The sequence below is a fragment of the Girardinichthys multiradiatus genome, chromosome 12 (genome assembly GCF_021462225.1).
Source record: "Girardinichthys multiradiatus isolate DD_20200921_A chromosome 12, DD_fGirMul_XY1, whole genome shotgun sequence".
Classification (NCBI taxonomy): Eukaryota; Metazoa; Chordata; class Actinopteri; order Cyprinodontiformes; family Goodeidae; genus Girardinichthys; species Girardinichthys multiradiatus.
In genome coordinates, this window is record NC_061805.1 from 16,378,146 (window position 1) to 16,398,483 (window position 20,338).

Genomic DNA, 20,338 nt, shown 5'->3' on the forward strand with positions numbered 1-20,338 from the left:
GACAGGCTTTGGTATTTATGAGATGAAGCCTGCAACTCAGATTTATTTGCAGTGAAAGGGTCAACTTTTCTCCACCTCATTTACATCAGCATTTGGCCATGTTAAATCTGGGCCAATGGTGAATTTTTAAAAGGTTGGCATCAATCTTGTGGGGAACAACTGCCACAATCAGCGCAGACTTCTTTTACCTCGCAAAGGTTGATTCCATTGCTGGAGAAAAAAAAAAAGGTTCACATCTTTCAAAGCACAAAGACATCACATGGGCAGATAAAGTAGAGCCAGATGGTTGATTTGTCTTTTAAGGCTTGTGCTGCAGGTTCTTATTGTTGTACAAATTCTCAGAATAAACAAAGGAACAAAGAAAATGGGTCTAAGACTTGTTATTCATTTGTGTATATAGGAAGGTGAAACACACAAAAATGAGCTAATGGAAAGCTTTCCTACAATGACAAAACAAACTGTTAGAATTTAGCACACATTTTGCCTAGGCAACAAAATTTTAAATGCATTTTTAACTTCTAAATAATTATTAAAACCATTTTCCTCATCTGGGTTTTCCTCTCATGTTAAAAAGAAACAGAAAACAAGATCTGATTTGTGATGCACAACATGCTAATGACATTATAATACACTTTTTAAATTTATTCTACCCGTTTGGTATTTAAACCTTTTCTCTGACAACCAGAACTAAGAGGTACTGCTCATTGGCAACAACTGCTTCAGGGTTAGGAAGCTCAGCTTGCTAGCAAGTCTGAATTTAGCATTGACGCTATATAAGCAAGCAAAGGCTGGATAGAAACATTTAGCATTTTAGCTCCAAAACAGAAATGTTCTCCTTTAAAATACTTAAAACAGTTCTTGTGTGAAGTTGACATATTTATCTATAATACAGCCTTCTAAAGACATATCAACCTTACATTGCTCTGTAGGAGACAACAAGAATAATGTTTAACTGAACTAACATCTTCAGTAAAATCTTAATGATTTTTTTATTTTTATTTTTTAAACTGACATGTTTAAATATAAGTTAAATAATTTCAGTTGCCCCCAAAATTAGTTTAATAGTCTAAAGGTAATCTTCTGGTCTGACTTTGCCTTCAAACTGTAAAAAAAGAAAAGAATCTCAATCCAAACTGCTGATTTCTAAATACAATTTTAGGTACATTGGAGAGGGTAGCATATGGCAAATCAATTAGACAACTAATTCTTAAAAACAAAAACACGGCAAGAGCATTTGCTAATCAACAGCAGTGTTTGGGCCCACATTATGTCGGCCACTGGAGTTTTGAAAACAATTAATCCTCATTCCAAGCAAGGAGAGCCATATTGACACATACTCCTAATTTGAATATTCAATTACAGTGAAGTTCCTCATCAAATTATGGTAAAACTGGGAACAAGGCCTGAAATATTCACGCAATTACAGCGTGGATCAAAAGTGTTATGTTTCCATAAAATCTGCCCAGGTTAAAATCAAATTAGTGCAGTAAAAGCAAACTGCAACACAAAAGATCACTTTGAAGACATGAACTCTAATTTATACAGATTTGCTTTGTATGAAATTTGTCTGGCACAAGATAAAGAAAGGAGCTATCTGCTTAAAAAGATTATACAAGCAGGAAAAGAGAAAGTATGAGATAATGTAGAGACAGACGAGCAGTAGTCAGAGGGGAGGTAAGAATAGGAGTAATATTACAGAGTGAGAAGCCAGAGCTGCATTACAGAGAGCTGGAAGCTCTTGTTTTGACACACATCCAGCCTTTCCTGTGACAACACCTCCACACCTTCCCCAGTGTGCCAGCAGTGCTGCTTTGTGGGAGCTGCTTTCTCACCCATCATTATCCTTCTTTAAGCTCAGTGTCAGCAGCTGAAGAGATGATACCTATGAATTTTGGAGCCCCCCATCTGATCTCACCTGATCATTCAATCATTTCTGGCATCGCTAAGCATTCCTTTGCTTGATCTCTGCTACTTTTTGCAACTTTCTTGAACACAAAGTAATGAGTGAGATTGAGCTGGACAGGATTGTTCCTCAGCACTTCAGACAGCAGATCGGTCTTGTGACACGGTGACAGTCACAGCATCTCTCCCTCTCTCTTGTGCTGGGAAGTCTTGGTTAACCAGTGTGCAATAAAAGCTGATACAATGCTCCAGCAGAGCCCCGCTAACGTGTGGAGCGTGACAGGTAGAAGACTGCAATTCTAAAAGTATTGATATGAATGCCAATTCTGACACTGATGACACTCTATATATTTCACATGAAAAAGCTAGCTACGCAAAGAGAGAGAGAGAGAGACAGAGAAAATACAGGAAAAAACCTGGCCTTGACATTTTATCACCGTACAGTTTGATTTAAAAAGTGGCCGTGTGTACAATAGCCTATTATTCTAAGAGAAATGTCAAAAACCTTGATTCTGAGTGAAGTGAAAGAAATTGCAATATTAGGACAGGGCTAATTTATGCTAGCAGTCAGTGTAGAGGTCAGATATCAGCCACAGTAATGACAGTTTTATCAGGAGAACAAATGACAACGCTGGTCAGGAGGAGGAAGGAGGGAGATACTTTACAGGATACATTAAAACGCTGACCGGATGGCACGGCGTCTTTACATTATAGAGTCAGGGAGTGGCTGATATGGCCTGTCTTGACAGAGAGCAAACTAAAGTGGTCGACATTGAGTTGTGGCTATGAATCAAAACAAAATGCTGTCCCTGCTTGAAATGCTGTGTACAAACTGGATAAAGAGACTTTAACACAAGGTCTAAGCACAGCAGCACAGCCCTCCACTCTTCACATCAGCGGTGGGTGAGAGCTGCATGTGTGAAATGATTTTAATTTTGGCTCTTATGTTAACAGGTAAGAGCATGGACAGAAACACCATGGTGAGTGCACTTCAGCAAAGACCAGGCTGCAGCTACAGTATGTGCAGTCTATAGTTTTAATATGAAGCCTAATGTAAGTGTTTCTGCAGCACCACCACAACACAAAGGATATATGGTGCCTTAAAAAAGTATTTTTCCTTAAAGTAGTTTATTTTAATTATTAAATGTTATGTGATAGACAAACACAAAGCAGTGCATAATTACAAAGTTCAAATAAAATGATGCTAGGCTTATATACAGAAAAAAAAGCACGTAATATATTTTCCGCCCCTCAGAGTTGATACTTTGTACAGCCACCTTTTGGGGCATGCATCTACAGCTTTGCACACCTGGAAACCAATATTTTTGTCCATTAAAGCATCTCAAGCTCAGTTGCATTGAATGGAGTGTTTGTTGACATCAATATTCAAGTCTTGGCACTGATTCTCAATAGGATTTAGGTCTTGACTACAATTGGGCCATTCAAGATCATAAATGCTTGATCTAACCCACTCTATTGTAGATCTGTATGTTTAGGTCAATGATCCTCCACCCCAGTCTCAGGACCTTTGCGACCTCTAATGTATTGTCTTCCGATGTTGCTCTGTATTTAGCTGCATCCATGTTCATGTCAGCTCTGACCAACTTCCCTATCTCTGCTGAAGAAAAGTCTCCCCACAGCATGAAGCTGCCACCACCATGTATCCCCCTGCGGATGGTGTGTTTAGGGTGATGTACAATGTTTGTCTTTCGCCATACGTAGTGTTTTGCTTACAGGCATTCGCCATGAAATATATATATATAATTATTTGCCATGCCGCCACGCCCACAGAGTCCAGCCAATAGTAACTATTCCCAGTAGGGTTCAGCATTACCTTGTTCTGTGTGATCACACTGTGCTTAACACTTGTAAGAGTGTAAAACATAGACATCCATCAGTTCAGCAGGTGACTTCCTATTGTAAGTGGGCGGGGCTAAGCTGACATCAGCAAATCAGCAGGTAAATATGATCAGTGCTGGTCTGAGATGACACACAGAAAGTTTGGTGCTGCTGTGAGCTTGCACTTTGTTATTACAGTTTTGTCTTTTATGGTGAGAAGTCAGATTTTGAGGCTTGGCCTCGCCCATATGTTTTCATGTAGCAAAAAGCTTTTGATAACTTCTGATCCCAATGCCTTGAGACTATACTGATTCAATTTGAAATCTGTAGGTTGAAAGCTATAGTAGGAGTTTGCTCAGATACGACGTGCATAAACGAGACAAAATGGCCAATTTGATCCAAAATGGCAGACTTCCTGTGGGGTTTAGACCATGGCTCCAAGATACTTTTTTGTAGGTCTTGAGAAGTTACATATGTATACCATATTTCATAATCCTCAATCAAAGCTTGGTTTAGGGCAGATTTTTTTAAATATTCTTGGGGGCACTGTGGAGACATTAGGTAACCAAATATTTCACTGGATATCTTTTGGGGGCTGGACTTAGATCGATCATGTTGAATTTGCCATGGTGAGATGCCTCACTTCGCCACACTGCCACAGCCACACCCTCCAGCATACAGTCTCTGTGTTCCAAATGAAGTTAGACCATCTTGTTATTTGTCTTCTGACACAGTTTCAAGTTGATTGAGTCAAGAGGGTCAGAGAGGGACCTTTCCAAGCTACAAAAGGGACTTCCTGTTCTCGCGGGGCGTGGCTTTGATGATGTCATGATTTGACCACATATAATTGTTGGTCACCTGAGAGGGATCAATAATACCAGATTTGGTATAATTCAGCCTATTTATGTAAAAGTTGCAGCTGTTCGAAAGTTTTTGGCGAAAAAGCAAATTTTGAGGCTTGGCCACGCCCCTTCCACATGCTCAAAAACTGACCAAATTTGAGCTCAAAATTCCTAGGAGGAGATCATTAAAGTTCAACATGTATGAAACTTCAGAAATGACCCTTTGACCTACAATGCCTGACTTACTTTTGGTTTTATGGCAAACCCCCAAGAGTCTTTTTTTTTCATCTACTTATGAGATCTACCTATGTACCAGTGGCGGATGCTGGTCTTTCAAGGAGGGGAAACTCAATTTCAAGATCGCTGATTCGCTCATTTTGCTGTCAATCAAAAAGGGATTCAGCCTCAGACAGATCATCCAATCATCACGCAGAAGCTGAGCATCCGGGCCAGCCGAGGCCAGCCCACTGCCCCATAGACCCCCAGAGACGCTGAGCGCCCGATGGGCGGGACAAAGCCCACCATTTATCCAATGAATTGTCTCATTTCGCTGAAGCCGAGGCTGCCCCAGAGACGCTGAGCGTCCGATTAGCGGGACAAAGCCCAGCATTTTTGCTTCGCTATTGAACTCACTGTTTAAAGCACTGTGAAGCTGCAGGAATGAATGAGAGGAAAGCTGCGTCGCTACCAGTGATAAGAAGCAGATTCTGAACAAAAGTTGAGTGCATTGTAGCACATAATTAGTCAATGACATGTACACACAACAGTAAATATTCAATCACTTATTTTTTGACATTTTAGGGGAAGCTGTGCTTCCCTTGCAGTTTTAGAGCAATTACCATTGATATGTACCAAATTTCAAATTTCTAGGATTTACCAGTTGGCCTATCTCACTTATAGGGAGGCTGTAGAGCAGTTTGGCCACATTCATTTTCAATTCTAAAAATCTAAAACTTTTAGTTGGAGGACAGTTTTGGGTAAAGTTTGGTAAGTTTTCATATGCAATTATAATAGGCCTACAATAGACCTAGTCCTCTATGTTATGTTAATCAAAGTCAAATGTGATGAGTTGACAGGACAAAATTAGGTCCAATGCTGCTGACTGAAACTAAAATCAGCAAAAACGTGACAATACTTCATAATTTGTGGGACCTATTTCACTTTGAGGTTTTAAAGCGTCTCCAGAATAAATGATGACGACAAGCAGAAGCGATCAAAACACTATTGACTGGAGAATAAATGACACATTTACAGTGTGAGGAAACTGTAATCCAAAGGTTATTGAAACTTTTTTATCATCTGATCACCAGTCTTCTTCTCCAGCCTCCAAAACAATAGAGAAACAATTTGAATAAAATATATTTGCCTTGATGCAACAACCTTGTGCGTCCCATAATGATGCAACACGCTGCCGGGGGGGGGGGGGGCAAGATTTGTGTTTTATGTTTGTACACAACACTAAGAGGCTCCTTCTGCCTGAGGCAAAGAGAGATTTGAAGAGGGGGGATCAGAGCGCTTTCAAAATTATAAGGGTCATTAAAAATTTATACATTATTGACTGTATTTAAAACAGCTTTTCCAGCGACTGTAAAGAGCACTTAAATTTAAGAGGTGCTGCTCTCCAAAGGCTATAAAGATGCTGCAGATAGCCTGAAGAAGGAGAGAAAGGAGAATTTTTTTCTAGTGAATATGTATAAAAGCACAGCTGTGTTGGGAAAATGGTGAGAGGCAAGAAACTGGTTATAAATCGCTGCGTCAAACTATCTAATCTGGGACTTTAAAGGAGGAACATAACTATTTATGGTTATGTGTATGGCTGTCTGAAGAATGTGTAACTACACAGAAATAAATTGTCAAAGAGGTGCCAAGGTATGAATCGCCCACAGTCCCATCCTTATGTGTCAGTGTTTCACGGATGGCAAAACTTTCAAAAGAAGACTCTCTGTCTGTGAAATGAATTTTAATGTTAATACAAAAACAAGGCAAGCCTGTGATCTCAGCAGGAATCAGGAGGTGAGGGGTGGGAGTGAGTCACTTCAAGGTGCAATTTATTCCAACCTCTGAGCCTCACAAGCTTAAAAGTGGGCTTCAAAAGAGTTTAGGATTACCAGGAAGAATCGTGAAGGGGCTGAGCTCCCACTGTAACTCAAGTACATCAAACATTATTAATCATCGACTTCCAAATTGTGGCGGATTCACCAAAAAGGTTCAGTTTTCCATTTTAAAACTGTCCATTTATTGTTTTTATCCCGCAGCACATCAATGCGAGGATCTGCGTTCTGAATTTGCCTTCTGGCTCTGGGATAGTGGTGCTTTTAAGCGGCTTCCACTCAGCCCAGCACAGGATGGCGGCACACTGTGCTTCCAGTTTGGCAAACACCTCAGAGGCCCGTGCCAAGCTCCACTCTCTCCAAAGCAACACCACAGTGAAGACTAAATTGTTTATTTTCTATTTGTTGAGGAAATCCCCTGCTCATGACTGGGATAAATAATTGAGCTGTTTGATCTGGACACAGTACAAAGGTTCGCTCTGTTCACTCCGAGACCTGAGGCGGAGGAAGCCATAAGCACATACTCCACATGGCGGAGATCTCAGAGCTCTACTCCCTTCCTTTGCAGCTGTCACTAACTCTCGAGGCCACATCTCCACCTCTCTGTCTGCAAATACAGCTCTCCTGTCACCGTGTCAGAGGAGTGGCCTGCCCCTGCCTCCTAGGATGGCCCGCAAATAGCAGGAGTTTGGCCCTCATTGAACTCCTGTTGTTGTTTCAGGGGATCCTGTCTAGTTAGAAATGTCTCACCGGTTCACCCTCACTGCCTTGTTCTCCAGACACAACCCTCAGAGGCAGATTGCCCAGTAGTGATCAATTGCTTGTGTCTTCCTGGCTGTACATATGGTAGAGAGGCAGAGCAAAGCCTCATGAGTACAGAGAGTGTGGAATAAGAAAGGAATAGCAAGGTAGGAAGATTGAGCAACAAGTTAGAGAACACTGCAGGATGATGGTACCTTGTTGTGCTATGTAGGGTGTCACTTTTAGGAGGGCTGCTGGTTTGCTGAGATGACTGACGCCGAGGAACGTCTCCCATGCGATACCATATTCCCATATTGTTTATCTCTCTGTGAAAATAGGAACATGAGGAAGGGAGCTCATATAAAGTTAGTTAGCTCAACCATAGATCCTATTAAAAGGCTATTAAAATGATAGAAAGTGTAGAGACTGATTTCTTCCATTTCCAGTGACTATCAGCTCACCCCACACAGGTGTAGTTAACAAGCTGGTACTTGGATTTGGTGGTGATCTGGATGTCACATACAGCTGTCTCCGCAGCCTCACGAGCGCTCATTTTCACACACAGCCTCTTCTTCCTCGTGGCAGCTTCCTCTGAAGAGTCAAGTCATGTACATGTGAGTGTGTCAGGAAGGAACTAGTGCATATTCACTTCTGTGTCCTCAGAGCTTGGGTTAAAAACCAAGAGACACCTTCAGTGATGGAGGGATAATATACAAAGGTTTTAGAACCCCTGTCTCATTTAATCGTTTTCTTTATGTTTATGACTATTTACATTTTACATATATTCTCAGTGAAGGCATCAAAACTGTGAATGAACATGTTGAATGATGTAGCAAACAAAAAATTGTAAATTAACTTTAAATAAGTTATATTTTAAAATCCTTAAGTAGCCACCCTTTGCTGTGATGGCATAAATATTTACCTTTGGCCATCTCTCTGGGAGGTTCTTTCAAGACTCTTTGGAAAACTATTCAGGTTACCACCTCATAAAGTTCATGGAGAGAATGCTATCACACTTTTTGTTTACTACAGAATTCTATGTGTGTTCATTCATAGTTTTGATGCCTTTGGTGAGACTCTACAATTTAAATAGTCATGAAAATAAAGAGACCCATCAAGTCAAGATTTGACTGGCAGTGTACAGGTCCTTCTCAAAATATTAGCATATTGTGATAAAGTTAATTATTTTCCATAATGTCATGATGAAAATTTAACATTCATATATTTTAGATTCATTGCACACTAACTGAAATATTTCAGGTCTTTTATTGTCTTAATACAGATTATTTTGGCATACAGCTCATGAAAACCCAAAATTCCTATCTCACAAAATTAGCATATCATTAAAAGGGTCTCTAAACGAGCTATGAACCTAATCATCTGAATCAACGAGTTAACTCTAAACACCTGCAAAAGATTCCTGAGGCCTTTAAAACTCCCAGCCTGGTTCATCACTCAAAACCCCAATCATGGGTAAGACTGCCGACCTGACTGCTGTCCAGAACGCCACTATTGACACCCTCAAGCAAGAGGGTAAGACACAGAAAGAAATTTCTGAACGAATAGGCTGTTCCCAGAGTGCTGTATCAAGGCACCTCAGTGTGAAGTCTGTGGGAAGGAAAAAGTGTGGCAGAAAACGCTGCACAACGAGAAGAGGTGACCGGACCCTGAGGAAGATTGTGGAGAAGGGCCGATTCCAGACCTTGGGGGACCAGCGGAAGCAGTGGACTGAGTCTGGAGTAGAAACATCCAGAGCCACCGTGCACAGGCGTGTGCAGGAAATGGGCTACAGATGCCGCCTTCCCCAGGTCAAGCCACTTTTGAACCAGAAACAGCGGCAGAAGCGCCTGACCTGGGCTACAGAGAAGCAGCACTGGACTGTTGCTCAGTGGTCCAAAGTACTTTTTTCGGATGAAAGCAAATTCTGCATGTCATTCGGAAATCAAGGTGCCAGAGTCTGGAGGAAGACTGGGGAGAAGGAAATGCCAAAATGCCAGAAGTCCAGTGTCACGTACCCACAGTCAGTGATGGTCTGGGGTGCCGTGTCAGCTGCTGGTGTTGGTCCACTGGGTTTTATCAAGGGCAGGGTCAATGCAGCTAGCTATCAGGAGATTTTGGAGCACTTCATGCTTCCATCTGCTGAAAAGCTTTATAGAGATGAAGATTTCATTTTTCAGCATGACCTGGCACCTTCTCACAGTGCCAAAACCACTGGTAAATGGTTTACTGACCATGGTATCACTGTGCTCAATTGGCCTGCCAACTCTCCTGACCTGAACCCCATAGAGAATCTGTGGGATATTGTGAAGAGAACGTTGAGAGACTCAAGACCCAACACTCTGGATGAGCTAAAGGCCGCTTTCGAAGCATCCTGGGCCTCCATAAGACCTCAGCAGTGCCACAGGCTGATTGCCTCCATGCCACGCCGCATTGAAGCAGTCATTTCTGCCAAAGGATTCCCGACCAAGTATTGAGTGCATAACTGTACATGATTATTTGAAGGTTGACGTTTTTTGTATTAAAAACACTTTTCTTTTATTGGTCGGATGAAATATGCTAATTTTGTGAGATAGGAATTTTGGGTTTTCATGAGCTGTATGCCACAATCATCCGTATTAAGACAATAAAAGACCTGAAATATTTCAGTTAGTGTGCAATGAATCTAAAATATATAAATGTTAAATTTTCATCATTACATTATGGAAAATAATGAACTTTATCACAATATGCTAATATTTTGAGAAGGACCTGCATATACAGGGCCTTGCAAAAGTATTCAAACCCTTCAACAGTTACACATTTTCTCACATTGGGGTATGTCTCCACCAACTTTTTTTTTCCATCTAGAAACTAATAATTTGCCTATTGTTATTTGCAAAATGGCTCAGTGATGTTGGGTGGTAAGAGTCTGTGAACATCAATTTTCAAACCACAGATTCTCAATTGGATTTAAATCAGGACTTTGGCCGGGCAATTCTAACACATGAATATGCTTTGATCCAAACCAGTCAATTGTAGCTATGTCTGTCTTTTTGTGGGGATAGTGTGTTATGGGAGATGTGGTCAAAAAGTGTTGCTTTGATTTGTTTTGACCAGAGTACCTGCCTCCCTACATAGGCCTGTAGCAAATGGCAAACAGGAGTTCTTATGGTTTTCTTTCAACAATGGATTTCCTCATTCCTGGTCATAAAGGCCAGATATTTAGAGTGTACATCTAGTTGTCCTGTCAACAGACACTCCCACCTGAGCGGTGGATCTCTGCAGCTCCTCCAGTAAAACCATGAAACTGTGGGTGCTGCTGTGATTAACGCTCTCCCTGCCTTGTCTGTCAGTTTAGATGGACAGCAATGCTGTGATGTTTTTAAAGTTGTGCCACACTCTTCCCATTTTTAAAGATAGATTGAACCATTCATGGATTTAACCTGGTTGTTCTATTAAAGATTCACAACATGGGATATTGTTTTATAACTTAGAACTGCTTTAAATCGGAATTCTTTGTTGCCTTGCTTGGTCTTCATATTGCCATTTGTTCACTAATGTTCTCTAAATAAACATTTAAGATCTTCACAGAACAGCTGGATTTATGAATAGATTTAACACAGGTGGACTCTATTAATTCGGTTCACAGTTATGCACAACTTTGTGTTTGTCACATAAAACCCCAACAGGATTCACAGAGGTTTATGGTTGTAACATGTAAAAATATGTGAAAATTAATACCTTTGCAAGGCTCTGCATATTTATAAAAGTTGTAGTTATGCTTAACCTAGGGATAGGAAATTGGCTTATCTATGTTTCTGGCTGATTTGCTGTGCTCAAGGGGAATTGACTGGACACTGGTAAGCCACAAAATACAGATGCATTATTATCATTTTTATCATTTCTCTAGGTAGAATGACGGATGCAAGTGAATCCTCCATCAACTTTAATGCACGACAGGGATTTAAACTCGATATTCTGGATAGGAATTCATACATAATGCCACATGTATACATTAAACATGGATTCACATAAAGTAATAAAACATTAAATTACAACACAGCCAAAGAAACCATAATCTTTTTTCCTCATTCTGGCACAAAAAAAAGCATCGCCATGCTTTCCTATATTGCATTTGTGCCTTACTCATTTATTTCCCCAGCAACACAAGGAAGTGCTGTGTAAATGCAATGATAATAAAAATAATAAACAAGCTGTCCTCACTCCACACACCAAAATATTATTACATTTCCAAGGCATGGATGAGGTGGGGAAAATACGTAGCACTCAAAAACCACTAAAGCATTGGGGAATGCATTTCATTAATATTAGATAACCCCCCCATCTACTGGTCCTCTCCCCAAATAAATACATAAATAAATAAGCCACTCATAAAGAAAAGCCCAGCTCCAGCTGAGATAAACAATGACTCATGATTCTCCTCTCTTGTACCTCCAGGGCAAAATGTTTATTTTATTCCCACAGTCTGCCATAAATTAAGCTAACCTGCACCCATAAAACATTTACTATCTCAAGCAAAGTTGCCCCTGAGGACCCCCCGCATAAGCTGGTCGGAGAGAAGAGGAGAGGAGCATGCCTGTGGTTAGTATTGACTGGTTATTTACTTTTGCCTAATGTTTCTTGCACAGGTGTGAAGGACTCCGGCAGCGGGTCCTTGATGTCAATCAGCCTCATATCCACAACAACTTCAGGCTCCTGCAAACAAAGGCAGAACAACAAACAAAAACCTGTGCATTTATGCAAATTCTCTGTTTAAAAAGGACATAGATTAGGGAAATGTAAGAAAAGAACATGCATTGACATACTAAAACCTCATAAAGTCTCTAAAGAGAATAGATTGCAAAATAGCTAATAATTACTCTGTAAAAAAAAGCTTTCTTGGTCTGAGAGGAGCATCTGTGAACTTCCAATCATTTTCAACCTTTCAGAGATATAAGTTGTGCAATGATGGGAGACAGAGCAAGGCAGTCTGATCAACAGAACTGGACTAGTTAAAAATAATCAGGGACTGTGTAGCTGACATTTTCAAGCATGACTCTTCCCTGCCTCCCATTACATTTTCATTTTTTTTGCCATAATAAATTGCAATAATACACAGCAGCAGCAAGGAGTGGGGCGAGCCACGCGTGACTTGATGCGTCCAAAATGCCTGGATTACACTCTCCCTGCTGCTCCACTGTCATTACCATTAGAGGCATTTTTTATTCATAGTTTTTACACTGACGTAAGGAGGAATATGGATGAATGTTATTATAATGCATGAAGCCTTTTTTTTTTATTGTTTCCTCCTTTCTACTGGAGATATTTTTTCCCCATCACAACCTGACAAAAGAAGGCTATCTACCTTCAACCTAGAGTATGATAAATCACAAACTATTTACCTCCCCCTCTGAATAATTCAGGGGCTAATTTTACAGAATCTGTTTTTGTCATAGACAATTACAGTTGGAGTTCCAATGACTGGCAGACAAAATAGCCTTTGTTGATGGTTCTGTCATGTTTTATTTGCATCAAAGTCTTTAAAACAATGTGGATGGACATTTTAAGATAATACGCAGAAAACTAGGAAAAGGCCATTTGCATGCTATATACTAAACTGGGGGCCAAATTGTGCTCAGTCTGCCAAGTCGCCTGGCTTTTAGAGGACATACAGAAAAAATATGAATTGATTAAGTCCTAAAATTGAGCTGATACAAAGTAATAACAAAAATTCAGTTTTTGTTTACAATGCTGTCTGCATTATCCACCTGCAAGCCAGGGAAACTTAATTAATAGACAGCCAATAGTGTGAGCTGGGGTTGGACAGGCTGGTGGCTCTGGCGCCATAAGTAGGTGTATTTATGGCCACAGAGCAGCTGACAGCCAAGCAGAAACACATCAACTCTTGACTGCAGGCAAGTGAAGGGTCCAAAAATGACCCAACCGCATTATGTGGAATGTAATGTAAAGATCATTTTAGACACAGAGCAGTCATGGCTGCTCAAATAGGGAATTCTATATATGGCCGTAACCACATAAAATTGCTTTTTGCATTCAATTTCCCCCTAAAAAAAGCATTCACATTTAAAAGTTATACAGTTGTGTTCAAAGCAGCAGTCCAACCTGATAGAAGTTATATTTCTATATGGCAGTTTAGTAGCAGGTGCATTGGAGTAACAGAAAACAAACAGACCAAACAGTCACAACATGCATGCTGCTGACTTTGGGTAACTGAATTACAAATTGAAAGCAACATGTTCAAAATAATAGCAGTGTGGAGCTCAGCCAGTAATACCATTCATTTGTGAAAAAAACAATGGCAAATGCTTTAAAATAAAAACCAAGTCCAAAACATTTAACACTACCATTCTATTAAGCTAAAGGATAGCTAAAATGGCAAAGGCTCAGCCAATGACGTAGAGCAATCAAAGAAGGTCTACAGTATGTCACCTGTAACAAAGGGGCCTTTTATAAGTCAGGGTATCAGTAAAAAATACTTGCCAAGTCCTATTTTTCTCAAAACATGTGAGGAAGACATTACTATTAGCCAAAGAATAAAATGATCTGGCCTAAAGACACATGGTACTACACTGCTCAAAAAAATTTAAAGGAACACATCAGATCAGTATCCATACTAATATGGAATGGATATTGGATTAGGAACAACAGGATGCCACATCATTTGTTGAATGAAAATGATTAACCCAGAGAGGACTTAATCCAGAGTCATAGAGAAATGTTAACTAAAATACTAAAGCTGCAGGCTAGTCTAATTTGTTGAAATCATGGCACCAGCTCAAAATGGTACTCAGTTATTTGTATGGCCCCCATGTGCTTAAATGGATGCCTGAGGAAGACCCTAGACCAACACTGACCCACCATCAAACCCATCATGCTGAACAATGTTGTAGGCAGCATTACATTTACTGCAGGTTCTCCAGACTCTCACATGAGCTCAGAGTGAACCCACTCTCATCTGTAAAAAGAACATGGTGGCAGTGCAGAACCTGCCACTTCTGGTGTTCTTTGGTAAATGCCAGTCGAGCTTCATGGTGCCGGGCAGTGAACACATTGCCAAGACAATGTCAGGCCCTTAGGTCTCCCTCATGAAGCCTGTTTCTAATAGTTTGGTCACTTTGTAGGATGCTGGCAGTACTCATCCTGTTCCTCCTTGCACAAGCACTTGCATGGTGGCTCAGGTATCATGATATGTTTTCATACCATGGTAGTAGGTCTGTTAAGGACAAATAACTGGAATCTTACATCAAATACATGAAAATGTTGTGATACCTTAAGGTGAAGAGGAAATGCTTATGGTTTTACAATATGTAGTGGCCATTCCATTTCCTGGACCTTAATCCAATAAAAAAAAAACTTGTAGAGTAAGATCCAAAATCCTTTATCATCCTGGGGTAAAATAAACCTGCTAACAGGTGCCTGAACAGAAAAGATAAACCTTTTAAAATTTTTCAGTTTATACAGAAAATATGAGTTTGGAATAAAAAATGCAAATACTGCCACACATAGCAAAGTATTTATTTTTTCTAGCTTTTTTGTTAGATCAATAACCAATTTGATACATTTTCCTTCATGTTTGGAATTGGAATAATAGAACGTGTTATATTCCCACTCCATTTTTACATAAAATCTGTTGTAGTGTAGGTACTTTGAGCTTTACTCTCTTCTTCAAATGCACTGTTATTATTTTGAACACAACAATATATGCATCATCTTTCAAGAATCATAGTCTGGTAGCATTTTTTTCCACAGGGATAAAGTTGATTAAATAAATTGGAATAGTTAAAATGCAACTCATTGTTATTTCATGAATAAACATAAATAATATCCTCAAAAGGGCAAAAAACAGGAAAATATATATCTCTATGGTGATTTTTATTTCAAATATGCATGCAAATCCATTACACAGGCCCTTTTTTAAGTGGGACTTTCATTGATCAAAGTGCAAAGTGCATTAAGATATTCAACTAGCAGCGAGGTGTGCTAATAACTGGCGGCAAACAGAGAAGCTCTTCTGGATGAAGAAGGAGAGAAGTTTGCATGCTTACAGTTTTCCTGGAGAAGCAAAGGTAGCGAGTGACCTTGGATTTGAATAAGCCGTCCTTCCACAGGTCGGCGTCGGAGCCATCTGTTGTTTGTGCAACCTATGTGGAAAAAACAGGAGGGAAAAAAAACAAGGAGAGAGAAAAAAAAGCATGAAGAAGGTGGGATAAAGTTAATGTATGTATGCCATGGGCGTGCTGCTTTTGCCTTCTTCCTTTTGCATACTAGCCTTAATTAACGCTTGCCTACACTTGTGCTCCATCTCATTAGTGCTCTGCATGGGTAAAGTCTTAGCCTCCAAAAAAGGTGGCTAAAAATACCATCCCTTGGGAACAGGCTGATTAAAGATGCCCTGACAAGAATCTGCTCTAATAAGGAAACCAAACTTCTTTGTGCTTCACTGATAAAGCTGGGATTACATTTAGAATTTTTTTTTTAATAAAGCAAACCTAGAATTGTTACAATAAGCAAAAAAACAAAAAGAAAACAGGTGAACTGAAAATAGTGCACATGCGTCATGAGTATTTTTCTGTCATTTAAACAGAAACGTTTAAGAGGAGTAAATTACAGTTAATTTAAATACAGTCTTAACCTATACAGCAGAAGTAGTCTGTAGTATCTGTGGTATCAATAATGTATGTGAACTAGTCCAGATACATAATTGTAAATAAGCAAAAGAGTCACTTTAAGGAAATTGATTGCAACATACTAACAATATGTGGGCACCATAAGTCAACCTCAAGGTCCTACACTCCATTGCTATGTAAATGTAGGCATGGTGGGGCAAAATAGTAAAAAAAATAAGCTGCAGACTGGATCACAGAGACTCTTCAATCGTACGAGCAAACATGCTTGGCTGAAGCGTCATGTTCCATTGACTATCATGTGAGAATCACCTAAATAACTGCCAGAGGTATTTTCTAAAGGGATCCTTTACAAAGAAGAGTCAATCTAATGAAGTTCATTCAAATGAAGAAGTCATAGATCTCTGCACCCACCCACACACATTACCCCTTTGACAATAATGATGAATGACCCCAGTGGCTAGGCATGGGGAAAACGTGGTGTGGGGAGATTCATCCAAAACCACTGCTGACTAGATAGGCTGAGAGTACGAACTGGAGCCGGGAACAGAGAAGGATAGAGGGATGAGAGAAAGAGAATAAGGAGACGACGAGCGGGGAGAGGGATTGTTGGGTGTCTCCAACAAAGGTACCATGAAAGGTCCCAGAAGGAGCCTATACATCACCAGACTCCCTCTTCCTTACAAGACAGCCCGTCTTGGCCGCTTTTTCCAGGTCAGTAGCCAGCACATCCTGTCAGCGTAAACAAAGGGCTCGCTTTGTGAAACCCAAAGTCAAGCTGAGGAGTAACGAGGGCACGGTCCTCTGAGGAGGCACCTCAGGCTTCACTCTGCCACAGACGCCGGCAGCAGGGATACGACGCAGCTTGAATGTGAAACACCAACTTCTGAGCAACAACACGAAAACAAACAAAAGATGAAAAAAGTCACATTGGCCCTTTTCTAACACCCTTACATTTACTTCTGTACAGCTTGATCATTAAACAGACTTCAATGAGAGGAATGTCACATGTGTGATAAGAGACATCATCGCTGTGATATTGAAATATGTCATATCATTTGATTTAAAATGCAAAGACAGAATCACCTGCCACTTGCAGTGATCTGAGAGCCCACCTGTGAAACATGTCTTGAGGGGATGATTAATATTGCTACTGTATGAAGTATCTCTGGAGACAGACAACACCGGCAAGGTGCTATGAAGCACTAAAAGGCACAGCTGTGAATTCAAAGATAAAGGATTGAAATCAAAAACCTCTAGAGAGTGAAAACCAGGTGAAAAAGAAATGGGACAGGTAGAGCAAATCAAACACTCCTTTCAAAGCAGAATTTGACAAGATGGAAAATAAAATGCTTCACATCCTATCTTTGAACTGAAAATAGGAATATGATTACTGATGATGAGCAATCTTTTAATCTCTTAAAAGTTCAACTGTTTTGTTTTGTATATACACTATTGGGTGGCTAATATGCTGGAGACATTATCATTGCAGTGAATTCTACAAGGAAGATCATCTCATCCAAAAATTTACAGTATCACGAGAACTAACCAATAACATTTCTTCATAATCCACGCAGCAAAAATAGAAATTGTTTTTAATAACAGTCCAGTTGAGTAAAACAGTTTAAAAACTGACAGTTCCTTATATTTCCACAGACTGCTTCTTCTTTCTTATAAGTCCCAAATAAATGCAGTGTTGTTTTAAACCTGTAGACATGCACAACATCTACGTGCCAAATAGAGCTGCTCAAAACACCGCAAAGCAGTTACCTTCGCCATATCAGTGTGTGCAATACTGCAGTCACAAAGGAATGCTTGGATGCAGTATTTCCTAGGATATTGTATTTCTAGTGAAATGCATGCAAAGTCTACATGTCTATAATATGTTTGAACTAATGGACAGACTTTCACTGTCCTTAATGCTCACACTTGATCTGTAATTTTAGTAGCTGAGATGCCAAAGTTCACAAAGAGAGGTGGGGCAATGTAATGAAGGAAAAAAAGGAAAACGTTAGTAAAATGTGGGTTAATTGTAACCACTTTAGCTATTGCAAAATTTAGAAATTGTCTCTCAACTGCTTGCAACTGCATGTTTTCTGATATCATGCTGAGCATGCTCTAAGTGTAGAATGGTGAGATAGCACATGAAGCAACACCTGGAGAACAGTAGAGAGCTAGAAGACCTCTCTTCCCACTATCAAGGTCTGCTGTCTGGCAACATTACATTTTATTCCGGAATTTTTCCAGAGAAAGAAAAGGTGACAAACCATGTAATGTTTGAATGTCATCAACATTTTGTTGTGAGTCCAACGAATCTGGATTTTCCTTAACTGCCCAAATGTTTTTCACCCTTACTTTGATGATCTCATCTCGAGTCCATGTGTCATGTGACCTGCACGGTGCGCAGTACAGTGCTGTCAACTCCTCACTAAGAATTAGCATCGGCTGTCCTAAAGTTGTAGAATCAGCTGAATGATGCCATCCCCTAATTTGCATAATTGGTCATCTGTGTGTAATTGTAAGGGTCATTATAGGAGAAAGGAAAATTGTAAGGGAGATAAAAAGGAGTTAAAATAACATACACGTCATTAAAATGTTTACAACTTTCTTCTGTTGATTCTTGTTTTATGTTTTTTTTTGTCACAATTCCATTCCTCCTCCTTTAGGGGTTGTGGTTGGCAAAAAATTACTCAAAAGAGATACAGCAGTGTAGCTGAATTACTCACAGTATATATCAACAAACTGAGCAACTCTGGTGCAAACAGCTGGGAGTCCAGATGAAAGCTGAAAATCTAGTCAACAAACATTAAAAAACAAAGCCCTAAGTTTCATTTTTGCTGACAAAACCTTTTCTATTAGTTTTTTCTGCACATGACTAGCCAAACCTGCGCTGAAATTCGTCATGAGGCTAATTATTGAGTCGTAGTTAAACAGTAAATATACTAGAATTAGCCTAAAAACTCAGTAAATTGCTCTACGTAAAAATATCATCACCGGGATCAAAATGTGAGCTTACAGAAGACTGTGGCTGTACAAACAAAACAACTGTAACTCTCTAAAGGTAATATTTCTGTAGAGCTTTGAACGTCCTTGGTGAGATAATAAAGTGGGATATATCATTAATGAAATGTGGTGTTATTTTTATTGCACATACATGACATTGATTTTAATGAAGTATCAGACTTGGTATCAAAACTCGTCAATACAGCAAACCAAATTTAGCATAATGTGAAGAAAAAAGCATGTTACTTCACAGTTTTTTTCCAGAATGTGAAAGTAGACCTATAAAATATAAGTTTGTACACCACTAAAATTAGGTTAATTAGAAATTGTTTTGTTTGGACATAATGTAGATATGCAAAAAGATCGCAAAGAATCATATCCTTCCCAACAGTTCACATGAGCAAAATCTACTTCATTAAGTTTCACTTATCCTACTAATGGTAACATGGAGTTGAATAAAGAATTTAATTATTTAGTGGAATGTATCTAGTAAGATAACAGATAAGACTTTAAAAAAAAATTTGATCATGAGGGTTTAATCTTCTGAAAAATATTTAAACCGCAATACAGTTCTAGTGGGTGTTACGTATTTTTATACAAAAGGAGCAAGTTTTAAAAATTTAACCTAACCAACAAAAAAATAAATAAAATCCTAAGCAAAGAATCATACTCTGATCAAACTTAAGTTCACAGTTAAAAATATAATGTTATGAATGTTTTTGGCATCTAGATTTTTTAAAGTTTTTAATAAATATTATTCTATTTTTGACCCGGGATGAGTTCTTCTTTGACCTTTTAAAGAGGAAACCTATTCAACTGCTAAAATTATAAAACCCAAGCCAAAAAAAAAAAAAAAAACTTCAATGAGAAAACCTAAAAGTGAGTACAGTTAAAGTTATCTGCTTACTTTGGATCAGCTAATTGTAGTGCATCATTAAAAGGGTTTTTCCCCTTTTTTGATTGGCAGTGTTAAGAGTTTAAAAGACCAACATTTTTAGAGTGGTACAATCCACTTTAAGGGGATCTGAATCCCTAAAGCAAGATGCTTTTACACTTATTTCTAATAGACTTCATGTATGAATGCATGAAGTCAAGTGACTTAGAATATATACATGCTTAACTGGTTATTGATTTTCTCTTTTATAGAGAGTCCAACTCTTAATTAGTAAGGTCAAACTCTGCTTTACCTGTTATAATTTTCATTTCTATCTGATTAAAGTGACTACAGTGTTTTTTTCCTGATGCCACAATAGTCAAAGACATGTTTTTGTAGGGCACAGAAACATTGTTTTCCCAAACACCTTATGTAAGTGTGTAATTAGTTTGAGAAAGCATA

The 20,338-nt window shown here is 39.2% G+C and overlaps 1 protein-coding gene across 2 annotated transcripts in view; it reads right to left on the reverse strand.

The window, feature by feature from the left end:
- The window catches only part of mvb12bb (multivesicular body subunit 12Bb), a 60,699-nt gene that overhangs the window by 23,471 nt on the left and 16,890 nt on the right, over window positions 1–20,338 (reverse strand). For both annotated transcript variants that reach the window (XM_047380776.1, XM_047380775.1), the window contains exons 3-6: window positions 15,421–15,516; window positions 11,980–12,070; window positions 7,837–7,966; window positions 7,591–7,701 (exon numbers count right to left, since the gene is read on the reverse strand). In XM_047380776.1, coding sequence (XP_047236732.1) covers window positions 7,591–7,701; window positions 7,837–7,966; window positions 11,980–12,070; window positions 15,421–15,516 — 428 coding nt within the window. The remainder of the gene's footprint in view (window positions 1–7,590; window positions 7,702–7,836; window positions 7,967–11,979; window positions 12,071–15,420; window positions 15,517–20,338) is intronic.